The sequence below is a fragment of the Pelecanus crispus genome, chromosome 3, assembly GCF_030463565.1.
Source record: "Pelecanus crispus isolate bPelCri1 chromosome 3, bPelCri1.pri, whole genome shotgun sequence".
Classification (NCBI taxonomy): Eukaryota; Metazoa; Chordata; class Aves; order Pelecaniformes; family Pelecanidae; genus Pelecanus; species Pelecanus crispus.
In genome coordinates, this window is record NC_134645.1 from 42178201 (window position 1) to 42204743 (window position 26543).

General features: G+C 40.1%; 1 protein-coding gene across 1 annotated transcript in view; it reads left to right on the plus strand.

Annotated features, from left to right (window-relative positions):
* Positions 1-24882, plus strand: part of EPAS1 (endothelial PAS domain protein 1) — a 41924-nt gene extending 17042 nt beyond the window's left edge. The window contains exons 5-16 of the mRNA XM_075706811.1: positions 466-584; positions 692-894; positions 9831-9937; positions 14889-15036; positions 15801-16009; positions 16334-16521; positions 17345-17455; positions 19096-19580; positions 20730-20853; positions 20943-21060; positions 21594-21770; positions 22505-24882. Of these exons, the coding sequence (XP_075562926.1) occupies positions 466-584; positions 692-894; positions 9831-9937; positions 14889-15036; positions 15801-16009; positions 16334-16521; positions 17345-17455; positions 19096-19580; positions 20730-20853; positions 20943-21060; positions 21594-21770; positions 22505-22656 (2141 nt within the window). The 3' untranslated portion in view covers positions 22657-24882. The remainder of the gene's footprint in view (positions 1-465; positions 585-691; positions 895-9830; positions 9938-14888; positions 15037-15800; positions 16010-16333; positions 16522-17344; positions 17456-19095; positions 19581-20729; positions 20854-20942; positions 21061-21593; positions 21771-22504) is intronic.
* The last annotated feature ends 1661 nt before the right edge of the window (positions 24883-26543 follow it).

Sequence of the window (26543 nt, forward strand, 5' to 3'; positions counted from 1 at the left end):
CCAAATGAAGTAATTGGCTGGCAGTAGAGATCTGTTAGTCATGGTAAAGGGGATTTTCATTCCCAGAGTAATCATTAACTGTTATTCAATACTTTGTAGATTTGTTTCGTTTTGCCAAATATTGCTTATATATGATAGCACTAAGAACTGTTTGTTTAGTGTTTCCCTTTCATCAGGTTAAGACAGGCATAATGTTTTCACTTGTAATGCTTTGCAAAGATTTATGTGCTGCAAGCTAAAACATAGATTTAAATGCACAAAGTCCTACTTAAGTTCCACTTAAGTTCTAAGTTTTAGGTCTGAGCTTTACAAACTGCTCCTCAATGGTCCATGCATCTTTGATGGTCTCTGCAGGTAAATTATCTGAGAATTAGTCTGTTATTTCTATTGAATCCTTCATGCTTATAAGTAGAAAAAATCAAGAAGCAAAACTGAGAAAACTCATTTGCCATGTTCCTTATACAGGTCCAGGCTTTGGAAAGAAAAGCAAAGAGATGTCAACTGAGCGTGACTTCTTCATGAGGATGAAATGCACTGTTACCAACAGAGGCAGAACTGTTAACCTCAAGTCTGCCACATGGAAGGTACCATATTTGAGCCATAACAAGTGGGTTTGATTTTAAAAGACATTTTGGCATGTAGAGAAAGTACATGCTAAATTTGTTTTCTCATTCAAAAATCAATGTTCCAGGTTTTGCACTGCACTGGACAAGTTAAAGTTTATAACACTTGCCCTCCTCACACTCTGTGTGGGTATAAAGAGCCTCTTCTCACCTGCCTTATAATCATGTGTGAGCCTATTCAGCATCCTTCAAACATCGATATCCCCCTGGACAGCAAGACCTTCCTGAGTCGCCATAGCATGGACATGAAATTTACCTACTGTGATGACAGGTAAACTCCACTGATTTTTCCTTTCTGTGGGTGTTCTATCCTCTTCAACAAAACAAGCAGTCCTTCCAAATGTCCTCCTCTGTGGACCTGGTAAGCAAGGACTAGAAGAAAGTACAATCTGTTACCAAGACAGCTTATTCAGTGGCTCACTTAATCCACTTCACATCTCAGTTTAGGCAAAATGGTACTGCTGCTTGTATTTCCTCCTCCTGCTCAGTGAGGAATTCAAGTTCACTGGCAGAAGAGGAGGCAACTTAGAGCCATAAGCATTAGCTTCTTGGGTTTTAACAAACTGAAGAGTACGCAGGATTTCTCTTCTCATTTTTTAGAGAACGTCTCATAACAACATGCCTTATGGACCTTAGTCAAGGACTGCCTTATGGTTGGTTTGGCCCAGGATGCTATTATCGGTTAGCTGGAAAGTACTTTATGCTCTAGGTTAACTAAGACTTGCTAAGGCATCCAGAGCATCTGCAGCTCTGAAATGGGATTGCAGCCTCTCTTGCTCAATGAAAAGCAAACAACCTTTGCTGGTTATCTGTCTGCTCCTTTTAGTGGCGAAATGAACGGAGGGGAAGATCTTGAGTCAAGCAAGGGGCCTGTGTCCTCCACTCCCCACATTTCCCTCTTGAGTGGAAAAATGGAGATCCCCCTTGTCTTTGCCTGCCTGATTTCCCCTGGGATCTCTGTGGCATTTCATAGCTTCTTCCTCTTCTCCCTGTCTATATATTGTGGTAACCATCTTCCCTGCATGAGTGAGCCAGAGATGCCTTCCTATGAAGTGTCCTCCTGTTCCCCGTTTTCCCAGAAAGTCCTGTCTGTACTGCTGTGGGTTTGGTGTTTGTTTTGGGGTTTTTTAAATTTATGAGATCATCCCCGAACTGAATATGAAGTTTTCTGTCTAATGAAACTGGTCTCCTGAAATTCAGAGATGCTAGCTGAGTTCTGTAGGGTTATCAGTGGAATTATACATATGCTCGCATTTTATGCAAGAACTCATAGGATTGAGATCTTGGGTTTTTTTTTTTTTATCCTTCAAAGGTTTTTTGAAACTTGTTCTAAGCGAGATTATTATTTTAAACAATGTGATGAAGCAGCCATAGAAAATAGCAGTGTTAGCAGCTGTGGATGAAGGCGAGATTACAAGTGTGAAACTTGTGACTGACCTTCCTCTGACCTCTTTGAGAATTTAGCAGCAAGTGTGCTGTAACTAGAAATGTCCTCTGATGTAACCGCAATAAAACAGACTATTTTTTTTTTTAACTTGTTAATACTTTCAAGATTAAAATATTGAAATATCAAGAGGATTTTGCTGCTGGGGGACAGGGGGAAGCAACAATATGGTAGTGACTCATTATTAAAAGCAATGTACCTCTGAATTACTGGGGCCATTCAGTGGCAAGCTAGAGGAGAGTGACAGAGGATTTTGCTGTATTGCAGCGTTCAGATGTCTCTGCCAGACTTGATGCATAAGCAGTTATGAATGTGAATTAGAGGGACTGATACTATCCCATTAAAGATACACGTGCTTATTTTAAAAAGGATGAAATATTATGCCATGTCTTAAATAGTGGGAGTTGATTTACAGGGAAAACTTCACATGGCAGTGAAATACAACAGCTTCCTCTGGAGGATTTAACTTGTAAGGAGGAATTTCAGAGACTTCACTTTAAACACCAGGCAACAAAACAGCATGTCTTTTACTAGATAGATTTGGTTGGATGTTTCATTCAGGTTTTATTGAGATTATGATAAAGCTGTGAAAAGCCAGCCAGGCCAGAGAAAGAAGAGACCTCACACACCTTTCAGGTTCTTCCCAGCAGATCCTCCTGGATCTTGCTTCCCCCCAGAGGGACGTTGATTTCTTTCCAACAGGCGACACTTCACTAGACACATAAAAATGCAAAACTCTCAGCTGTTCTTATCAAATTCGGTGCTGCTAGACAAATTGTATTGAAGGAGCAGCTTATGGCAGGAATGTAAATCCCAGGCTGAGGAGCGGGGGAGGAAAAGCAGCATGTGCCAGTCAGATGCCCAAACCCTTTTCAACCTGCTCTGGCCTTTCTGCAGTGAAGCAGCAGGGCTGACACAGCTTATTTCTCCATAAGAGACTCTGTCTTTCCAGTTCAGGGCTGATATCATTGAGGGTAGCGTGCCTCCTCTAGCTGGCTTCTGCAGCGATCCAAGTATTCCCTTTGCAGTTCATCTGGTGTGGACAGGTCTGCTTCCAGGGAGCATTAAGTTTTTATTTTTGAAGCATTCAGTTAGAGAAACTCTAGGATTTCTGAGGAAGTACCTTACTGAATGGCAGCCGTGCTGGACCTTAATAAGGGAAGCACCCACCTTCAGCGTGAAGCTCAAGTGAGAACAAAAGAGAGCTGCCCTTGTACATGAAGCTGAAATTTATCCTTGTGGAAAATGAGGATCACACCTGTCATCTCCTTAGGAAAGCTCATAGTCTCTGTGACAAAGAAACACGGAAAATATAGGCTGGCTACCTTTCAACACTTTGTAACAAAAACTAGTTGGCTGGCATGAAGTGCCTTGATTCTTCTGGCTTTTCCTCAGGAGGGTACATGACAGATGCAATACGAAGCAGGCAAGACTGGCCTTCCCTAATTTAAAATGTGTAAGATGCTAGCCTGTATATTTTGCCTTCCAAAAATAATTTATGTATGTGGGCCTGTGACTTGCCAGTGGCTAGGTGGGATACATTTGTATTCTTAAAACAGCTTTTGCAAGGTGATGAGCCTGTAAAGAAAGGTTTGTGAGATATAAATATTAAAAATAGGTTCTTCTGTTAAATGCCTGCTTCAGCCATTCCTGGAGAGCAATTTAAAAATGTTCCCTTGCTCCACTTATCTTGGCTAAGTGGTTTACAGGCAGGATTATTTTAGCCGTAATACAGAAATGCTGATTGGTGGTACAGTTCAATAATCTGAGTGAGGATTTAGTTCAGCTGCACTATGCTTTTGTGTCAGCGAAGATCTCCAGCGAGGGTGTTTTAGTCAGGAAAAAAAGGCCAGTCTTTTTACAAAGGCAATTTTGTTACCTTGCCGGCATAGCTGGTGTGCAGCATTATCTACCTGTGCAGGGCCATGGGGCTGTATGGGTACATAGAAATAGCAACGATATATTTCTGTGGCAAAAAAATCCACAAAACAAAAGTGAAAACTGTATCTGAATTTGATAGAAAACCCTGAAACTACTTCAGGTGCCCCAGCACATGCGGTCTGAGCATTTTTGTTTTACGCATAACAAACGAAAACCATACGCTGTGTTTTGGAGGGGACCAGGGTTTTGAAAGCAGGGAGGGTAACATGGCATTGCAGGTAGCGCTGGCTTTTCACCTTCATCCCTGTGACCTCTCTGGGGTGCTGGGGGGGGGGGGGGGGGGTGGGGAGGGGAGAAGTGCTGTTTGCCCATAATTGCTGTGGGTGGCATACATGAAAAGAGAGATGGCTAAGGAAAGAAATCCATCCTGCATGGGGCGAGATGTGCAGGCGGCAGCTCCAGAGCCTGTGTCACAAACCAGTTCCCTGGCACCGGCACGCTGAAAAGCATATGTTCTCCATTTCTTTGAAGGCATGGCTTGCTTTGGGGAATTCTATGTTCCTGGTTACAAGAAACCCAATTAGTTATAGTCTTTTTTTACTTTTTCTTGATTGGAACATTTTAATGGAAGAGCTGAAGAAGAAAAAGGAGCGATGGAGGATGTGTGGTGATTCAGAATAGGATGGTGCAGGAAGTGCATCCCAGTTAGGTTTCTCCTAATATGAGTGTACATGCGGGATCCAGGCTGTGCCTGACTGAGGGGAAACTGAGTTGTATTATTCTTCCTGTTACGTCCCTGTAAAACAGAAATATGCAGACACAGGACCTCATATGAGGGTTTAAGTCAGCTTGACATTTGACCTATATTTGGGGAATATTTTTAAATTAGGTGAGAATGCAAATAAGCATTTGAAAGGACCTTCTGTCCCTCAATCCCTGCTCATGGGGAGATTGCATTATGGAGACAACAGCGAAGTGACGATATCTGAAGCCAAAGATCCACATTTGGCAAAACTGGCTTTTGGTATATGCCGTATTTAAGAAAAAAAATGACCTTTTGTTAATAATGAAACTTTGATTTAGATACACCGAGTGAGTAGGACAGACAGAGTCCTGGTGAAGTTCTTAATGTACCCATCTAGGTTTTTTGCTTAGTGGGGCAGATGCACCTGACCAGGCCAGCTGTCCCTCTAAGGAGTGGACAGGGGTCCCAGGATTTTGCATTTTATCTTTTTCTTTGGCCTGGGTTAGAGTAGAAGAAGCCATGAATATTTTCAAGAGGAAATGTGGGTACTTGGCAGGACTGCCCTGCTGCCTGCTCTAGCAGGCTGGCAGAGTGCTTTACCCCAGGCCTAGTGGCTGGGCTTTATTTTTTTTTTTTCTTTTTTTTTTTTTTTTTTTTAACTCATTCTGCTTTAAGTATAACTTTGTTTGTTTGTTCCCGTCAAGAGTCAAGACCAATTTAACTTCAATAACTTGGTAACGGTTTGAATACAGAAAGACTTTGTTAAGAGATCCACACCCTGACACACACAGTCCACACACAGCCCGACGAATATACACACAGCTCTTTTTTTAATGAGCAGTAAACATTACAGCAGTCTTTCACAAAGAGCCTGACTTTTCAGTCGTGATGGTTCTTGCGGTACTATTTTAACTCAAGAAATGGTATACAATAAAAAGCTTTGTGCTCCTATAAAGAGACAGAAAAGCACAATTTTAAGAAAAACCAAAGCACTTGAAATATCTCATGTCTTAGGAGATGCAACCTTTGAAGAGGAGAACTTTGTTTGCTTTGCCTTGTCTCAGAGAGATAAAGTAGGGCAAAGTTGTACAAATCTAGAAATAGGATTCAGATTGTTTGTTTCTCCATTGTGTACCCTAAGCACAAAACTTTTTCTTTACTCCACATCCCAAGAAATGGCTATATTAAGAGAAACTGAAGTAGTGCTCAAAAAGCATTTAAGTAGCAGTAGTTGGGACAGATCCGCTACTGCGGAGGGCTACTGCCCACCTCTTCACTGTGTTTTCTGAGATTTTGACCTCAATACATCATGGTGACAAGTTTAGCTCAGAAAACAGAAGTCCCAGTCTGGCAAAATTAAGATCCCCCCAGAGGTATTTGTGTTTTCAGAAACAAGTGGTTGACAGGAGAATAAACAGCCTCTCAGCCTACCTGTCGTCTTCAACAAAAATTATTGTTATCCATCTAATTAGCACCAGTTTAGCTTTTACAAATGCAAAGGAAACACAAAGCCTATGATGGCAGGAATGCCATCCAAAACCACCATACAGTTTGTTTTCCAATTTTGTCATTCCACAGCTTGCACAAAGAGCAATTTTCTGTCTGGTGTCTAAGCAGAAGTAGAAGTCTTCTGTTCTGGACTCAGGTTTTGTAAATGACCCTTTGGTCCCACAGGGTGTATACGTTTCTGTGACTCTCTTAGTTATGTACTCCTCCTCATCATAGCTCTGTAGGATGCTTTTTCCTTTGCACTTAGTCCCCTGTGTATTCACTTGGCACTTTGTATTGCTAAGAGGCTCCTGTGGAAAGCACGCGGAGTTTGGAGGGTGCACCTTGCTGGTGAACCTCAAAGCGATGCTCAAGTGAGGTCAATGCCTTTGCTGAAGCACTTGCTGCCTTCTGGCCCAGGCGCTGTTCCGGCTGTCAGCTGTGGCCAGTTTTCTTCCACAAACTTCTCAGGAGAGTCATGGAACAGGTGTGATGGAGACAGGGATAGCTGCCCACCTCGGCCCTGGTGCATAATGTGGCATGGAACTGGCTAATCTGATTTCCAGCCCTGCACCGCCTGCAGCCCGTGAGCTCTTTTTTCTTTTTTCTTTTTCTTTTTCTTTTTTTTTTTTTTTTTAAGCTTTTCAGGGTCAGCAGCACCAGAGGAGGAATAAAGGAGGGTGTGATCTGCCAATTCATGCTCTCAAAAACAATACTGCTAACAATTCTTGGAGAGAGGGTATTTGTTATAAAGTAGTGGTATTTAAAAATGGATCTAGGAAACATGTCAGCCAGTTTTAGGGTTTTTTGGGATGGAAGAAAGAAACATTCTTTAATTTTTTTAAAAAATCATTTCAATCCCAGGGATGTTTAAAGAGAAATGTAATGTGTATGAATAGTGGTATAAGATCAGTTAACAAGGGCATAGAGGCTGTTTAGCCATTTATTTTTTTTTTAAAGTAAGTATTTTAAAACAATTACTCTTGATTAGTATTTCACTGTTACCAGGCGTGGGTTTAGAATTTGGCCAATGTTGTAGAGTCTGTGAGTAACTCTTTGATATCTTATTTCTATCTTTCTGTATACTTTTTAGTTGGTTGTAGTAAAAAGATACCAACCCACCACTTGCTAACTTTCATCCAAGATTACATTTGATCTAATTAAATTTGACATTGTCACAGCAGGATCGCACCACAAGTTGCTCTGTGCCATGGAATGACAAGAAGAGTAATTTTATAGTGAGGATGCTCGTTATGAACTGATCAGTGAGGAGCAATTTGAGATGGGAATTACAGGATCGGAATAGACAATTTGGCATAAAGATTGCACTTCCAATATCATAAGAGTTAAGAGTCCCTCAGCCTGCTGTAAGGCATATTTTTTTGCCTCCTATCTCAGTTCCACTGTTGATGCCCATGAAGGCTGTAACGTGGTTTTGGATTTGCATTGGCGTTGCTGGGTACATGATGATTCGGTTTTTCCTATTATCTTTATTTCCTTTTCCTTCTCCCAGTTCAACCCCTACTTGGCGCTCACCTCCCAATGACTGGATTAAGAGTAAATCCTCAACTTCCTGAATTTTAAAAGCCTGCCCCTTGTGGTGAGCTCCAAACTAACCAGGATGGTTTTATGATGCTATGCCATTATGTAACCAAAGGCCATAGTTTCTGCTTTTAAAAACTGTATATTTACACAGGTCCTGGCAAAAGCCTCTGGCCACTTACACCAGTGTGCCCCAGCTGACCACGTAGAGACAAGCAGCAACTGTATTTTGGGAGCCCTACTTCTATTAGGGCTCCTTCTGTATTTGTTGTTTTCTCCTGATGGTTCAGCTCTGATGACCAACTCATTATGAGAACTTATGCTTTTGTTAAAAAAGAAAAAGCAATTGTGGTTTCAGAGAAAAAGTTACAGATTTGACTGGGGTGCAGTTTAAAAGCTCACAAGCTTGTCAGTGAAGAGGGTCAAAGAAGCAACTCTTTTTTTGAAACCCGATTCAAGAATTTCCCCTTTGTCAGTCTAACTGTAAGCATCAATAAAACTGTAAACAAACAGAAGAGTAAGTCTTCGGGGGGAACCCAATAAAATCAACTACAGTCTTTGCTCAACCAAACTGTTCTAAGCCCAGGTTTGCTATGGAAATCAGGACAGAGAGTAGTTTTCAGAGTGACAAAACCAAGGTGTCCTGAGCTATACAGTTCTGTGGAGGTAAGGGAAAAGCTGACTCAATGCCTTGGCTTTCAAACCATACACAAAATAGCTCCATCTCATGCGTCTTCCTTGCTAGAGGGGGATCTGGGAGATGAATGTCATGCTCTTGCTCTGTTTGTTTTACAGTATTTACATGTCTGTCTTGTAAAGACATGCTTGTGCCTGGAGGGCTGGGCCAAGGCTGTCCTTCCAGGGAGTACACAGATCTGAGCATGTGTCTCTTAAAAGTAGCAACGCCATGAATCAAATGTCGTGGTGGCAGACAAAGCCTTTCCAAGGGAGTTAGTTACGAGGCATAAAACTTGGGCACTACCATTGATGGCAGTGATGTGCTGCAAGATGTGACCATTCCTTCCAAACCTCTTGACTTTTCAAGGTTTATGACAGCTTAGCAGTCGGTTTGTAGTTGTTTCTGCTACTGCTCTCTGCTACATTACAGGTTTGTTACTGCAGTTCAAAAGCTAGAAAAATGCATCCAAGCGTGTTGTTGACTTGGAAAACAGTAGTGTTTCCTTATTTTCCCAGAAGAGATGATATCTTTGCTTTTGAGTTTGGGTTTTTGGTTTTTTTTTTACTAACCGGTTTCCCGTAAAGTTGTGTGTGATGGTATTTCAAACTGAATTTAGGAAAAAAGAACCCTTTTCCTCCACCCCCTCATTAGAGAAAATCATCTGCACAATTTGATGACCTATTTTCATTTATTCAGGAACTTGTGAGAAAACCTGCCTTGCCTGAGTATGCAGAAAGGTTCTGAAAAAAGTCTAGTTTTTGAGATCATAGCTTTCTTTGTGTAAAATCCTACTTAGTTTGTGGATTAGTCACCCAAGTAACTTAATCCACATGCCAAAATTCTCATATAATTGAGAAACACTAAGTAGAAGAGATTATTTTTTTTCTTTTAACTGCCCTTCATTTCTCACCTTGCATTTTTATTTTATTAAATGCAATACCCAAAGTAGTGATTTAACCCTTTTATGTATGTTATTTAAATTTACACATACTTTTCAACCTGATGGTGCCAACCACTACCCCCCTCACATGCATTTGATTTTGAATGAAGGTAGTTGGGAGTTTCTGCATGTAGTGGACAGCCTGAGAACTTCGTCAGCAATGGTTTTCCAGTTGAGACCTTCTATAAGAGATACCGTGCAATAGGCCTGGGAAAATTTGCAACATACGTGAAGACATCTCTAGGAATGTTTATATTATTATTATCATTATATTTTATTATTATAAGGCAGCTTATTCTGAACGTGGAAATATTTCAGAACGTGATCAGAAGTCCTCTACAGCTCCTAAATGTTCAGCAGTTCATAATTTCTCATATTGTGGTTTTAATTCTGTTAGTCTAAGGACTAGAGCTGATAGCTGCCCTGCACATGTAAGCATAAGGCTAAGGCAACCTGAATTTTAAATATTTGGTTTTTTATTAACCAAGAATAACAGAGTTGATTGGATACCATCCAGAGGAGCTGCTGGGCCGTTCAGCGTACGAGTTCTATCATGCCTTGGACTCGGAGAGTATGACCAAGAGTCACCAGAACTGTAAGTCACATTCTTATTTTTCTTCAGAGTTAGCACCTAAAGCACAGCTTGCGGGTACCTCAATAAATACTTGAAAATACAAATGCACCTTGTGTGCAGATATTCTCTGAGAACAGTATTTATACTTTATGGGAAAGCTTACAGGTTACCATGCTTGTCTAGCTGAAACCTTGCTGCTGATCTTTCCAGAGGGTCTGATTTTTGCCATAATTAAAACTAAACTTGGATGGTAGAGAGGAGAATCACTGTCTTTCTAAGGGATAATACAAGGATCAAGTGAAAATTTGAAAAGCTGAGTTAGGCAGCGAGAAGTGCATTTACTGGTGGTATTATCCTTCTGGTGTGCTGTTGGGCTCAGCAGGAAGAGCAGCTGTAAGGTGTAATAGGAAGATCTTACTGCAGTGTATTTTTCAAGGTCTGTCTTCTGCTACCAAATAACAACTACCTTCCCCACCCAAAACAGATGTGTGAGGAGACTTTCTAGAAGGGATATTCATTACACAAATAATATATACTGCCAGGAGCAGCTGCTTCTTGTTATTCTTATGCCTATGTGAACTGCCAGTTTTAACTGTTTCTAATGTAAAGTACCCATATCATTCTGGGAGCAGAGATCAGAGGCAAGATCTACTCCCTCTCTTCAGCAAGCCACACAGTTATGCTTCCTCTCTCTCTCACACAAGGTGTCTTAAAATTATGGGATTTAAATCTTCAGTTTCTGTCCTTAGAGCTGGTGCTATGACTGGAGGCAGCATGGTGCACTAATATACAAATAACATTTCCCACTTCTGGCTGTTAGAACCACTGAACTAGTGCATGGGAAAGTTCTCAGCAACAAACCACTAAAACTTCTGCTGCTGCTCTTTTTATTAAAAACAAAGCAAAGCTGCTAGACTGGAGTCCACAAGCTAAAAAAAAACCCACCTTTTAGTTACTGTTATCAAGGTCTCTGTCCTCAGGAAAAAACCTCATGACTTAAGTCATGTCTGTAGGGAATTGCCCACCAAGTAGACTTACAGAAAGTATTTCTGTGCTTCCCAGAGAAAAGTAGCAGCAAAGACTAACTGTCTGACCTTAAGGGAAAAAGGGAATATGTGTTAGCTCCAATGGCAAGGATTCAGGACAGCTTTGAGTTGAAATGTTACTTGTAAGGATGTTTGGCAGTGATTAAAGTTGTGTGCTATAAAACAGTGTTGGTATGAATCATCCTGTTTCCAGAGCTGCTAAAAAAAAAAAAAAAAAAGGCAGAGAGTTGTCTGGGAATGTATTTTTTTAAATTATTTCTTAGGTAATATGTGTTCCTGCTTTTAGCAATGAAAAGGAATTAGTGATATTCATAGATAGGATGTCCGTGCCCTATGCTGGGCTATCGAGAGTCATCCTGAGAAATCAGTGGGTATGCTGCCCTGTTGCTTTTTAATCATTGAGTTGCATTTCTAAGAATGGGACAACATCAGGGAGCGAATGAAATGAGAGCTGGCGGTCTCTTTGGTAACAGGAAAGAGAGAGAGCCCTTGTTGGTTATCCCTATCAATTAATTAAATGGGACCATTGAGTTGGGACTTGTTCACATAAAGATTTCTGGAGAGTTTCTAGTAACCATCTTGACCAGGCATTGATTGAGGTTCCTCCTCACTCTAGCAAGTTGAGTTACCTCATGCAGAGCACAGTTTATGTCTAGATGCCATTTATGCCTACTGAAAAGGGCTGTGTCCTACAGCCTTTTGCTGTTGGGCATGTGGACTGATCAAGAAGCAGAATAAAGGCAAAGGAAAGCCTAGAGGGGTGAGTTACACCAGCAAGAGTGCTCAAGGCACTGTGCGCTGCACAGGTTATAAATGTTTAGGATCAAACTGTTCCGTAGCGTTCTGATAGCACAGCATCAGCATTGGATGATCTTTACTGTTGGAAGCACAGGACCAAACTCTGTGCTGTGATAAATGCTGTTGTCCACAACAGAACCATCACTTTACATTGCCAGCAAATTTGACCCTTTTAGTCAGGATTCTTACCAACTTGGAGAACCACCACAAAGGCAAGGTGACAGCAAGCTGTGACTTGAGAAAACACACATAAGCCCTTTAAATAGGAAATCCTTAGGTTTCATAATGTGTGCCGTTGAGATGTTGTCTAATGCGTAGAGTACCCAAGCAGGTATATAGTTTATACAGAACTTACTAGTTCTTCCTGGCCACGGTTATTTATACATGGAAATATCCACCTCAAAATCCACGTTCAGCACACTGGTATTTATTAAACAATAATTTTTATTAGAAATATGGTATGGATAGAGTATATATTCATGCAATAATACAGTCATCCAGTGCCAACCATTTAGTGTTGTAAAGATGCATAGGAATAGAGGATGAAGACTGAAGTTGAAGGGAGAGAGGGAGAAAAACCTCAAATGAGTCTCTTGGATAGAAGCAGAATTCCTCTTTCCTTCTAATTTAGTGATAAATCATGCTTATTGCAGTTTTACTGTACTGCAGGGTGGTGGTTTTTTTTTCTCGAGGTGAAATAACCTCACGTTCAAGCAAGCCACAATAGTGTTTGTGTTCTTGGCTGGAAGTATAGTGCATATAGAATACGAAAGACTTAATTACTCACCATCAAGTGGAAGATCAAAGCGCATTTGGCAGTATTTAGCATACCCAGTTTTTCACGTGTTATGCAAGTAAGATGAAAATCTCTGTCTTGTTACATAAATCTACACAAAAGATTGACTGTAGAGCTATATTTTCCAATTTGGCAATTAACAATCTATATTTTTCAATTTGGCAATTAATAACCTATAATCACTTCCATTTAGAGGCTGGTCTTGTTGCCATTAAAGCCAATAGGAATTTTGCTGTTGAATTCAGCGGGGAGCTGAATGTCACCATCTGGGACCTGCCACTTGGTAGTACGTAGCAGAAATTCGACAAGTGAATTCTATTTCTCACGTGTCTCTCAGCAATTAAAAAACAGATTTTGTGTTCAGTTAAATTCATCCCTGCCTTCCCCCTTTTTCCACCCAAAGATAAGGAATATAATTGGAGCCTATTTCATTGAGATGTTACTAGTTCTGTAAAGATACAGGTAATGTATGCTTAAAAAAAAGAGAAGCGAGAAGTTCACTCTGAAAGCAGAACCTTAAATGTGGTGTTGATAACAAAGTCAGTAGTTACGAGTGTATTAGTAATTTATGAGATTACCCCACGGAGGGATTCTGCTGTGCTTTATTATATCAGAACATGACATGCTTTGAATAATAATAATAAAAAAGATTAAAGCAGTAAAAAGCTTCTTTGTAATGTAACAGGCGCCTACACTGTGACTCTTATTGATGAGCTGATGATTAGGAAGCAGTGTAATTATGTTTCACAAGCAGAGCAGAACAGTCCAGTCACTAAAACACTTTGAAATGAAAGCCTTTTGATTTTGTTCCACCAGAAGTATTTAATCAATAAAAGTAATGTTCTACTTTGTCTAAATAAATTAAATGAAGGATGATTAAATACTCCTAGGAAGAAAACAAACAAAATTCAGAGACAGAAGGATAAACACAGCAACAATTATCTGCAAAACAGTTGTTGCATTTCACAGGCCTGGATTTGTACATCTGTATGGTGGCGATGTAGGAGAGACTGACAATAAATAGTTTCTGTTAATGGCCACATTCACAAGGAATTTTTCTGTACAAAGACTGCAGAATCAAGTTTCCAGCCTTACTGAGTCAAATTGCATTATTTTTAGGGCATTAGTTTGATGGCATACTATCTTCAGGCATAAAAGCTGTTTAAAAGGAAAGATTGCCAAAGTGGTCAAAGGTTTAGTTCAGGCAGTTCCCACTTTTGCTACTCAGTGCAACTATGTCTGCTTACAAATACAAACTCTTATTAGTACAAGTACTGCTTGCATACTCCAGTCCTGATTTTATTGCCATTGATCAACAATATTTTTCCTCAACTGACAACTGCGAATTGCATGACAATATTCATTGCTTCTAGGAAAGGATTTACAACAGACAGGATGTCATAAAACTTTACATCTCAGAAGTCCAGAAAATTCATTCTCTTCAAGTATTACAAAATATTGGGGGGGGGGGGGGGGGGGGGGGAGGGGCATTTCACCCTTCAAACATCTAGATGAAGCTTTAAACCCAAGTTGTGCTATTGTCAGTTTATTGCTTGAGAAACACAGGGCAGTTCAGAAAAACACATTGAGTTAAATAAACATGATTTGATTTGTCACATGGTGTCTCGGTTCCATCTAGGCTACTAAATTCAAGCTATTGCAGGGGAACAACACAGTTCGAGCAGACAGAGAAATACAGTAGTTCAGCTTTATTTTTTCTCCTAGGCAAAACGGTCCCATTGACTGTTCATAATTTTGATACTTCTTTAAGAGTGAGATTACTTCTTCAGCCTCTTAAGACCAATGCTGTGCTAGCGACACCTTCACTTTATTTGTGGTGTTGGTATCTCCAGTTCCTAATGCTAAGGCGTAAAAAGAGATGGGTATAGATTTAAACCACAGATTTTTAAAATTTTTTGTGAATATAGCTTTTAAATCATCTGACTCTTGGGCTTACCCATCACCTAAATAAATTCATTTGTCTACACACCAGCTTGGGATCCTAAATTAAGGCACTTCTAGAACAGGGACTTTAAAGAAGCATGCAGTCAGCAAGCATTATTTTGGGGGGCAATTAGGATCTTACATTAGCTGCAAAAAAATTCCCACACTCTGATCTGAATACTCAGATCATCTAAAGAACTCAAATTAACAGTCCATTTTACATTTAAAATGGCCAAATTTTCCCAAAGTTAAGCATCCTCGCTAACAAATATCTTAGTGTAGCTTTGCATAATGAAAACTCAGAGGTGGGTTTATTTAAAACAAGCGTTACATATTGTGCGTTCCTGTCCTGCTGCATTATTTATATCTCTCTGCCCCCTTTTCTCAGTGTGTACAAAAGGTCAAGTAGTGACAGGCCAGTACCGTATGCTTGCCAAGCATGGTGGTTACGTATGGCTGGAGACTCAAGGAACGGTGATTTACAACACGCGCAACCTACAGCCTCAGTGTATTGTCTGTGTCAACTATGTGCTGAGGTAAGTTGTATGGGACAGAAAAAAACATGTATGGATTCATGTGCTGGAAGAAATGCAATAATCAGAGGAACTTTTGAAGGGTCTATTTATTCAGTGTTGTTATTCTGAAAGCAGTTTAGTCATGTTTGTTCAGTCTTGTTTACTGATGTTAGACATCGATGAAAAATGTGGCATGCCCGTTCCCATACATGCTGTTGAAATACACCACAGCCTTTCTCTTCTGCAGAGTGGCTGCTCTGCCGATATAACAGAGTAGAAAGCCTGCACTGAAGATTTTATTCTGTAACACAACTGCTAATATGTTTTGTTTTTCTAATGCTGTGACAGAGAGATAAATTTAGTAGTAATTGTATCTTAGGTTGCTAGGAGAAGCTGTTTTCCGCCTCAAAAATCAGGACCAATCAGGAGTTTTGCCTCTGTCTGGCAAAAGTCAAGTATTTTTGGTCCTAGATGGGGCCAAAATAGGAAATACTTATTTGAGTGATAGTCTGGGTCATAATAGCCTCGACTACATCCCTTTAAAATGCAGAGCAACAAAGCCCTGAGTATTCCCACACAAGTCCTGACCACACTCTCTGCGTCATCTGAGATGGTGGTGCTCAGCAACGCTGGAACTGTGCCTCGCCTGTCGAGAGCCTGGCATGCGACCGAGAGAGGCCAAAACGCTTGCATGGGCCCCAGCTTTAGAGAGTTTGTACTGCTTACATTACCCGCATCTTTTTTTTTTTAGAGTGCAAAATACCTAAAACCTATTTTCTTGTTAGTGAAATTGAGAAGAACGATGTTGTGTTCTCCATGGACCAAACAGAATCGCTCTTCAAGCCTCACCTGCTGACGATGAGCACTGCCTATGAGAGCGGCATCCCCGGCACGGAGAAGAGCGACTTCTTGTTTACGAAGTTAAAGGAGGAACCAGAGGAACTTGCTCAGCTGGCACCAACACCTGGCGATGCCATTATTTCCCTGGATTTTGGTTGGTATTTGTATAAATAATTTTTGTGCAACAAAGAACCACATGTGAGCCTACATTTAGAAACTTAACAGACAAGGTCTGTTTGCTGTGTGTACAAATCAGGAGTAATGGCTATAAGAGCCCACGTGCTCACACCAGTGGAAAATTTCTGTGAATGAGCGCAGAATCAGGCTTTCTTGCTGACTAAACAACATGCATTAAGTCTATGCCAACTTATTGTCATGGCAACTAGGAGCAGTGTTTACTTTCAATGAATAGCTGCAATTATATCATAACACAGCACAACTGAAAACCATCCATTAATATTGTTAAAACTCCGTGCAGGGACACAGAAGTTTGAGGAAGCCCCTGCCTTCACCAGTGCTGTTTTGACACCAAACAAAGCATGGCCAGTGGAAGTGAAAAGCCACGCTGCTCAAGGTGAAACACTGACGATACCATCCTTTACAATGCCTCAGATTGCACCTGGCAGCAGTACTCCAAGTGCAAGCAGCAACAGTAGCTGTTCCACGGTAAGAAGAGCTTTAAAAAAATTGCATGTTATGTTTTGTATAAAAGTCCTATCAATATACGTAGAAGTTTTCATGTTAGCAGTCCTGTCTCATCGCTCATGTACAAGGCCCGGTGTATCTATATCCCTCCTGTACTGTGTATACCTTAAACATCAATAGCAAAAACATCAAATGGGAACCATATCCTGCCTTTACATTGCAATCCTCCTTTTCTCCCAGCTGTCCCTCAGTAATTACTATAACTTACAAAACAACTGGTAGAAGAACATGCTACCACCTTTCATGGAGTTAGCCTTAAATAAAAAGCCAATGTAAAATGGTGTGGTCTCTAGCAACATTGGCCCAGACCCATATGGCCTCTTTCTGTTTGTTAACTAGAAGCTATAGTCTCTAGTCCAGAAACTTTACTCAGCTCAGGATTTTGAGAGCAGCTCCATGGAGTTCCTCACTGAATGTGAATGTGCTTTCAGGGCACTGCCCCCAAGAGCTGGAGCCACTCTTAGCCAGCCTTTACTAGAGGATGTCCAATTTTAATAAAGACATTGAGCTGTAGTGCTAAGCGTCTCCCTTCTTGACACAGCTATTTCATAATGTACATGTCGTGTTGCTGGTCTGAGTTGCCAAAAAAACATTTAAACTAAGATGACAACTAGGTTCTTGTGTTGGAGAAAAGCATATGATAGAAGCGGACAGTTTCGGGTTCTGATGACAGCCTGGTATCATAGGAAAGCTCTGTTACTGAATAGCACAGTATAAACTGCATGATGCTAAGCCAGTACTGTGGTGGTCTTGCTGCTTATCGCAAATTCTTATTTCTGTGCAGCCAAGCAGCCCAGGAGATTATTACAGTTCTGTGGATGAAGATTTGAAGATTGAGGTCATTGAAAAACTCTTTGCCATGGACACGGAATCAAAAAGTCAGTGCAACTCCCAGGTAAGGAGCTAGTATCTCTTCCAAAAGCCGTAAGAATCAGTCCCCTGCTAGCAGGTAATACAGATGCATACTGTATGTGCAGATATAGCAACATACATGCAAACTGCATTAATACATGTACACCAAAACTTTGATGCACAATACTAACAAAAATATACACATTCAAAAGCTGGGGTGTAAATTTCTATGCCTAACTCTCTGAAGCAAGTGCCTCAGGGTGTCACTGTGGTGGCACTGCTAAGAAGAAAGAAGCAGAGAGCTTTCAGAATTTGGAAGCTTCTGTAGACTGGATAAGGAATATAAGCAGCAGCTTTTTTTTTTTTTTTTAAACTGGCCTAATGACTAGCGAGTAAACGTCCTTTCTAGAACAAAATGTAAATAAACTAATTCTTACAAAACCTCAAAGTGAGAAAAAAATGCCCCTCATAGCACATGCCTCCTTTAACTACAAAATGAAAACTTCATTTGGGATATATTCCTCTTGTTTTACTTCTTGGAGGATTTCAGAGAGATGTGACAATTATTTGCACATGAAGTATCAGTCTCCTGCATTCTAAATCAGGGTTTAAGTGTAGAAATTCCCTCTATAAATAACTCTCTTAATCCTCCACTAATAAAAAGCGTAGGCCTGATTCAGCCCACCTAACTTTAGGTACTTATTGAAATGCCTTGTTAAGAACTCATATTTCTTAAAAGAAAGGAACAGGCATTGCTGGCTGGCAGCTCAGACCTTAGACTCATCTCCTTTTGTTAATCCTACGGAAAGTTTGGGGTGATTTGGGCCCCAATGAGGTGCCTCAATTTGCCAGTGCAAATTGCAAACTAAGTAAGATACAGGTAGGCTGTAGTCCGTATCCTGAAGAAATTTCATCTAAGTTTGGACATAGAAATAGCAATGAAAACAATAGAAAGAGTGGACAGATAGGAGGAAAATGTGGATCAGGATCAAACTCGGAGCAAGACTTGACGTGCAAACTTCAGTTTTGTCAGACTCAGCATCTGCTTTCACAGGTGTGTCCCACCACATCAGCAGGTTTGTCTGGTGGGAAAGTGCCCCTGTCATGAGCTGACTGGTGGGCCAACATTCATTTCCCTATCTGTTCAGCTCTGGTCAAACGCCAAGAGAAATGAATTTAAATATGACTAGTTCTCCAAGAAACAAATAAAAAAACAGATTGAAGTGCAATAGTGTCCTTCCAACTACATTTTTAAAAACTTTTGCATTTTCAGACACTTTTTTTTCATGTAGCTGGATTATGAGAAAGCTGTGTTTTCTATTTTAGCACAAAAAGCTACATGCCACTTGTTGTAGAGTCTTGGCAGACAAGTTATTCAAAGCTTAATGAAACACAAGAGCTAGTTCAGATCACAGTGATGTTGCAAGCTGCTTTACCAAATACTGAGTATCTGGAAGGTTTTTTTCTTCAGTTGTTGTCTTTGCTGATGATGATACAATGAGCATGTATGCTACTCATAAAAATAGGACATCTTTAATTAGAAGCTGGCCAGTTTCATGTAGGTAAATTTGGCATACAGTGATTTTTTCAGCTTCACATCTACTAGTATTTCAAATCACACTAACTGCCACAAATCTTACTAACTTTTAATTTCTTTATCAACTGAAATTTATTTTTGTGCAGACTGACTTCAATGAACTGGACCTTGAAACCTTGGCTCCTTACATTCCTATGGATGGAGAAGATTTCCAGCTCAGCCCAATCTGCCAAGAAGAACGTCCTCTCTCTGAAAGTGCACAAAATACCCAGCAGAGTCTAAGTAGCATGAGTACCATCTTCCAACCCCTTGCTTCTGCTTCGCAGAATCAGTTCCTTCCAGAGAAATATTGCCCACAACTGTCAAATAAAAACATTAACCCAGGTCACGGGTCCCTGTCATCGGTGTTCTTCAACAATGTGAGTAGATCATCGCTGCCACCATACCATGACCAAGCCAGCACTCCCCTGTCTTCGATGGGAGGAAGACCAAACACCCAGTGGCCACCTGATCCCCCATTAGAATATGTTCCTGCTAAATGGAGACGCATGGATAAATACTCAGGATCCCTATCAAGTTCCCCCTCAGGGCCACCAGTACATTCTCCCAGCATGCCCATATATAAAAAAAGGTAAGAATTTTTGGGGTATAGCTATGTATTTTACTCAGAAAAGATTTTCGGGGATGGGGGTGGTGTGTCATAATACTGAAAAATTCTGTTTTCTCAGTTCATCTGGAATTGTTGTTTTGATAGGCATCAGACTGCACTTTTGGGGAAATTAGTGTGATGCTCTCCTGGCAGCAGTTGGTCTCGGGGAATCAGAAGTGGGCTAGTTTTTTGCTGCCTGTAAGGATGCATGAATGGATTTCCTGCTGGTTGGATAAAGATTACCAAAGTAATTTTGCAAAGCCTGCCTGACTTTATGCAGATGTAAAAAAAAATTCTGAAAAGGCTTACTGGTCCAGCAGTAAACTGGGACCCACGCATACTTTCTTATTTTACGCGTATTTTTTTGCACAACAGAAAATAGGGGAGAGGGAGGGATGACAGTACATTTATGGTTGGCATACGTAAATATTACAACTAAGATTTGAAATTACAAGGTTTTTTTTTCTACAGCCCTTCTTTGCCTTGATCACTTTCTTACTGTTCACATGTGTATGGGATCAGATGTGGATCAGAGGCTACAGTCCTAGAAGTTTCATATCACAGCCAGAAGTTTCTCTGTAGCTCTTGGGTAGCATGCAGAGTGTGGGTCTTCAGTGTTGGTCATGCTAAAACATTCAGGAAGTACGTAAAATAGCAATGGTAATTTTAAAACATGAAGCCATGCGGTTTACCTGCAGTTTGCTTTCTGGGATTTCTTGTTGTTGGCAGAAATACCAGATATGCATCTGGAAAGAGAGGGTTTGTCCCCAAATGGCAACCCGTATGTTCATATTTAGTACACAAAGCAAGGGGACAGGCGTGGCTCTCAAAATCCTATCCTTAAAAATCGCATGACTTTCTTTTCCACAGCATTTTTATGTCTGCCCGGAGATTCCTAGAGGCTGTTTATACTAGACCTTCATTAGTCTTTGATCCCAAAAGTCAAAATTTTCCAAAGCTTGTGGGATGACTAACAAAAGGAAATAAAAACATTTGGCGTTTGAGGTCTGTCCACTGTCATGTGTCAAAGACACCTTAAATGTCTTTAAATGAAAGAAGAATCTGTATAAATGAACAAGATGGTTTAGATTTGCCTGCCTGCTCACTCACCCAGAGATCTTTTCTCAGCAGGCCCCTGGATGCTTTTGGGCAACGAGGCATAGATATAAACCCAGCAAGAATTGCTCTGTCTAACAGTTTGAAACTGAAGCGACAACTGGATTATGAAGAGCAAGCGTTGCAACAGCTGAGTGGGGTAATCATAAGAAATGTATCCCCTTCACAACTTTGGACTCACCACGGTCATCGGTGTAATTATTTGTTTCGCTTTTCTTCGCATTCTAGGGAGATCCATCTGTCATTAACCCATCTCACCTAATGTGGAAGAGAATGAAATTTCTCAAAGGGGAAAACTGTTCCTTGGTTACAGAAAAGAAGTCTCTCAGCACAAGTGTTCTTACTGGTAAGAGAAAAGAAAGTGGTTTTGCAATGTTAAGTGTTGAAACACAATTTTAAGACAGTTCGAATACAAAGAAAAACTCTTTCAAAAGGAATGTAAATAAGATCTGTAAATAGTACACTAAGCTAAAATTAAAGATCAGATTGTATGACTAAGAGCTGAACAATTTAAGGTAAATTTGGTAACTACCGGGTAGATGGTTTCGTGTATGTTCACACCCTTGCTTTGGAGGTAGCGCAGATCAGCTTAATGGAGATGAGTTTACCTTGTGCTGATCCAAGGTGTGGACATCTCGGAGCTAGAACTGATACTTAATCTCTACAACATTGTGTTTCCTTACACAAGCGTATCGCGGGTGCAATACTACTTTTCTAGAGCTAGTGCTGTTTCTGGACTTCCTTTGTGACAAGATGTAGATATGCCTATGCCATGTGACCGTCAGACCGAGTATCACTTTGCTTTGAATTAGTATTATCTACTATAATTACTACACTGGCTTAATTTAACTTCTTTTTTTTCCCTACTATGTAAATCAGATGAATTTGTCTGTAACTCGAGAGGTCTGAGCCAAACAATGAATCAACTGCAGCAGCAGCAGCAACAACCCACCTGTGGCAGTCCTGGTGAGAATCTGAAAGCAGGAGCATTTCCCCCTCCATTTTACAGTTCCCATTATCAGGACTATACTGTCCAGCCAGCTCATAAAGCATCAGGTAAGAGTTGCCAAATACAGAAATTGCAAAGTGTTGGTATTTAGTTCCAGTACTGATTCCATGAAAGAAAACACTTAAAAAAATACGGAGGAGGATGATAAACCAAGAACCAAATATGTATCGCTTCGCAGAATGAAAAATTAGTTCTGTTGTTTAGTGTGAAACTTTAATGTTTACATTTGTAATGTATGAGGAAATATTTTTTTTTCTTGCCCTTCATTTCAGTTAAACTTAATACATTTTTACCTTCGAGGTCCAGTCATCCTCCATCCATACTCTTGTCTTGTGATGTAATTGATTAAATTGTACTAAACAACTTCACTGCAGCATTGATATTGGAGGTTTGTTAAAGTCTTAACACGTGCCTTCTAAAAGTTAAAATAAGTAATTAAAGGGGACACATATATGTCCCTTTTAAGATATAAGGGGAGTGGGTATCAAGTTAGAAACCGTGTTGTTTACTAGAGTTTTCCTCATCTGCACCAGTAGCATTTTTCTCAGAACAATCTAAATTGGGGGTGGAGGTGAAAAACTGCACCTGTCCGTGTGATGCGCTTACAACAGTTTAAGGCAGAGCGATGCGTAGGTTTGCTCCGAAACCTGTAACTGCTGGTGGTTTGAGGCATACTGACCTAAACACAAAATGAAATTATAACTGGTATAAACAGAAGGGGGAGGAAAGAAGTCCTCTCTCTGGTCTCAGCACCATGACTTACTTCACTAATCTCTTCCAGGTATGACCAGTCGTCTGCTGGGGCCCTCCTTTGAACCCTACTTGTTGCCCGAGTTAACGAGATATGACTGTGAGGTGAATGTCCCCGTTTTGGGCAGCTCTACGCTTCTGCAGGGCAGTGAACTGCTCAGAGCGCTGGACCAGGCAACCTGAGCGATCCTGCAATATTCCGTGGCCTATACAGTTCAAAACAGCTTCAGTTTTTAAATATATTTTTGCAAGTAGACAATTTCTAATATCAATACACTTTTACAGGATTTTACTTAGATACTGAACCTGTCCACGTTACCAAATAGTGGCCTTTTGAAGTTACTCACTTTATTATTCATATTAAAGAAATACATCTACTGTATTTTCTCTATTGCAATTAAAGTGTTGTTTAGAGAGTTTGATTACCCTCCTCCCCTTATCTCATTACTTGTAATTTATACTCTGAAATTTTCTTCAAATTTCATGCTAATAAAAAGCTGTGGTATAAATGCCTCATCATGTGATACTTTGGCTGCAGTACTGCAAAGATTTATTTTTATTGCCAAAGATGAATGAAACAAATTTGATCTCCAACCACAGTTTTTTGTTGATCTGCCAAATTGAAATCCTTCGCGTCTTTCTGTTTTCCAGCATTTATTGTATTGTAACTTTCATAACTTTTGGAAAAGCATACTAAGGAAAAATCCCAGCCTTCCACCTTCCCCCCTTCCCTTCATTTTTTATACATTTGTTGAAAGAATGTGAATGGTGAACTGCAATGTTTGTGGGTATCTGTGAAAGTTGCACGTTGTAAGCTTTTTTCCTCAGAAGCAAGCCACGTTCTCAGCTGCCTTAACCTGGCTTAGCTCTACAGCCAAGGGAGTCCTACAGATTTACCCCAGTGGAGGATTTAGACCTGTGTTTTCATTTGTGTTCGGGTTTCTTGCTTTGTTCTTTGTTGTTCTTTTTGTTTTGTTTTGGGGGGGCGGGGGGTTGGTGGTATGGTTTGTTGTTGGGTTTTTTAAACACAAAACCCTTTTTTTTTTTTTTTTTTTAATTTCTCTCTGGGTCAGTTGTTAATCATCTCTTGATACTTTTGCTATATCTAGGACACAACAATTTTAAGAGCTGTTTCTGCTAGAACTAGTAGTATTTGTTACGGTGTTGCTGATATTCAGGAATCCGACCAGCGGCCAGTACTAACACCTCTGATTAATGTTACCCTTTAGCATTTTACATGCTAGCTAGCAATATAATTGCAACGTTGAATCATTAAAACTAAAAGTTAAAAGTAGTATTTCCCAGCATATTATTATTTATCAGTTATAAGTAGACAAAAAGAATTAAGGATTGTGTAGTGCAATGAATAGCTAGCTGGCAGGCAGGTCTCTCTCAATTGTTACTTGCCTTACATTAATCAGTAGCTGAAACGTCATTGAAAGGCAGCCAGACATTTTCAGAGCTCCTTTACAACTATCATTAGTTGTCATGCACATATCTTAAAATATAAGGCCTTGAATGCTTTCAAAGGCAAAGGGCTTTGAAAGTTTAAATTACAACATACTTAAACAGCAAAAATATTAAAGTAATAAAAAGGCAGGTGAGCAGTTCTGACTTTAAAATACATAAAGACCTAGATATATGTTGGGATATACCATCTTGTTTCTTCCACTGGTATAAATTGTTGTAGTTTCATTGAAGAAAGTGGAACAGTGGCAACGTACAAAAGGTCAAAATCTGGCCCAGAAACTTAGAGCAAAGATATATTCTTTTGAGACTTCCGATTCCGCTGAAGCCTGGTTTATAAAATTGCTTTGTATCATGCACTGACACTTGCAGAGAGGGAGTCTTGGGTTCATTGAGCACTTCAGAGTTCACTGAGTCTTAACCACACATACTTAGAAAAGCTGAAGATCTTTTGTTATTGGTACATAATGTAAAAAAAAAAAAAAAAAAAAATAGTACCTATTGTAGGCAATCTTCCAAGAGGTTATTACCAAAAATAACCTACTCCTAAAGTGAAGTTATTACCATGTGGAATAAATACATTGTAAGCATCAAAATGTGATGAAAATTGGCAAGCCAGATTTGACAAATTTGCAGTGGCAAGGACTTAAAGGCTTCAAGGATTAAAAGACACTTGAATACTGCTCTTCTGTTTCTTATTTGTGTAGTTTCGGCATTAAAAATGTTATACCCTAACAGTTTACTAAAACACTCTGAAAAAATATTCCATGTCTTAATATTAATCATACTTTTTATCATAATTATTTCCTAATCTATATTGCTGACTTCTTATTGACAATATTATAACTGTATGGGAACTTTAACTTGATAAGGAAATGTATTTTGACACTGATACCTTATTAAAGTATACTGATCCTAAATTCTTTGTGACTCATTTGCAATGAATTTGTTATTTGTTGTATCATTGTAAAACAAAAGTATTTATTAAATTATTTATAGAAAATAAAGGTTTGCATTGATCTTTGAAGAATGAACAAACACAGGTTACCCGTATTTGAGAGCTGGGAAGTAGCCTGCCAAAGGTCTGTAACACCAACCTTTTTGTAGAGTTTACCCAGCTTTTCTCAATGGAGGATTAATGCCCTGCAGGCCACCCTTCTGAAACACGTCCTATGGTTCAGACTGCTGCTTCCATTTCAAGAGTGTATTTCTGTCTGAGGAGCTGAGGGTGCCTCTGGTAATGCTACCCTAAAAAAAAAAAAAAAAAAAAAAAAAAAAAATCCGTTGACAAAATGACATTTTGGAGGCTGAATTGCCACAGCTGCCCACTTCAATTTTTGTGGCAGTAACATAAGCTGCCATATTCTGGCAGTCCTGACAAGCCCAGGAACAATGGGCTTTCACCCATCGGAGCCTCTGCTTCAACCCCCCCAGTCCTGTATCCCAGTGCTGCTAACCATGCCAATCCTTTTCCATATAGAAATTGCCTGTTTTATAACACTGATCACGCTGTAGGAGGACAGACACATTAAGAAATTCATTTCCAAACATACTTAAATTCAGAGGGGAAGGTGTGGAAGCTGTTGGTGCTTGACCCTTCCAGTAACTGCCTTTGAAAGGTGCAGTGCCCATACAGACACTTCTGAGGATCTTCTGAATAATCTGCATAAGCGGGCTGTCATCGCCTCCTTTTCTAGATGGATGCTCAGCAGGCCTAGAAGGTAACTCCTTGCTTCTAAAGCTGTTTTAATTAACACTTAATCACACAAAGCCCAGCATGACAGGGAATGGTGGTGTGCCTGTTAACCCCTGCTTTTAAAGTGTCCCATTGCTCTTCAGGGCACCTGGACAAAGACTAACAGCATGTCAGAGCCTTATCCAACTGAGTGTTAAAAGAAAAGGCAATCGCTTAAGTAGAGCTTAACCTGTTCAGATCAATTTCTAGCTTTCAAAAGTTGTAATCACTAACTGCAACCGTAAAACAGTACTGCCAGGCATCCTTTTTTTGGGGGTATCCCACTCACCTTAAGCTTAAGGAACATACTAGTACCTTCAGCTCCCCCCCCTCCCTTAGTCTACTACAGCTAACCACTTCTCATGTTAGTGAGTTTTAGTGGGTTTTTCCCTTATGCATATGAATGTCCTGGTTAGCTAAGCTCTGACACTGCAATTTATGTACCCAAAAGAACCCAATCCTGGCCAGAAACCTAATACCTAGATTGCGCCATAGCTGAACTTTGTGCTGCTGAACAGGGGTTTTATTACAGCTTTTTAAATACATAGGGGTTTGGTGTGTTTTGGGTGTGGTGGTTTTGGGGTTTTGTTTTTTTTTTTTTTTCCCCTCCCCAGTAGGCCAGCAGAGGTGCTTAAAATCAAGCGTACATCATCTTTCGCTGCCTAAAAACACCATTTCTTGGCATCAGAGCTTGCATCTCCAATACCATAGCCAGAACTGATCACAACTAGGTTGTTCAAGACTCATGATATCGTCCTGAAAAAAAAATCAGGCAGTTTTGCCAAATGCTCGTGACTGGGGCTGGTCTCAGTCTCCAGCTGATTTTTCAAGTCTATCATCTTTTTTTAAGATGAAGCCAATGTTTCAT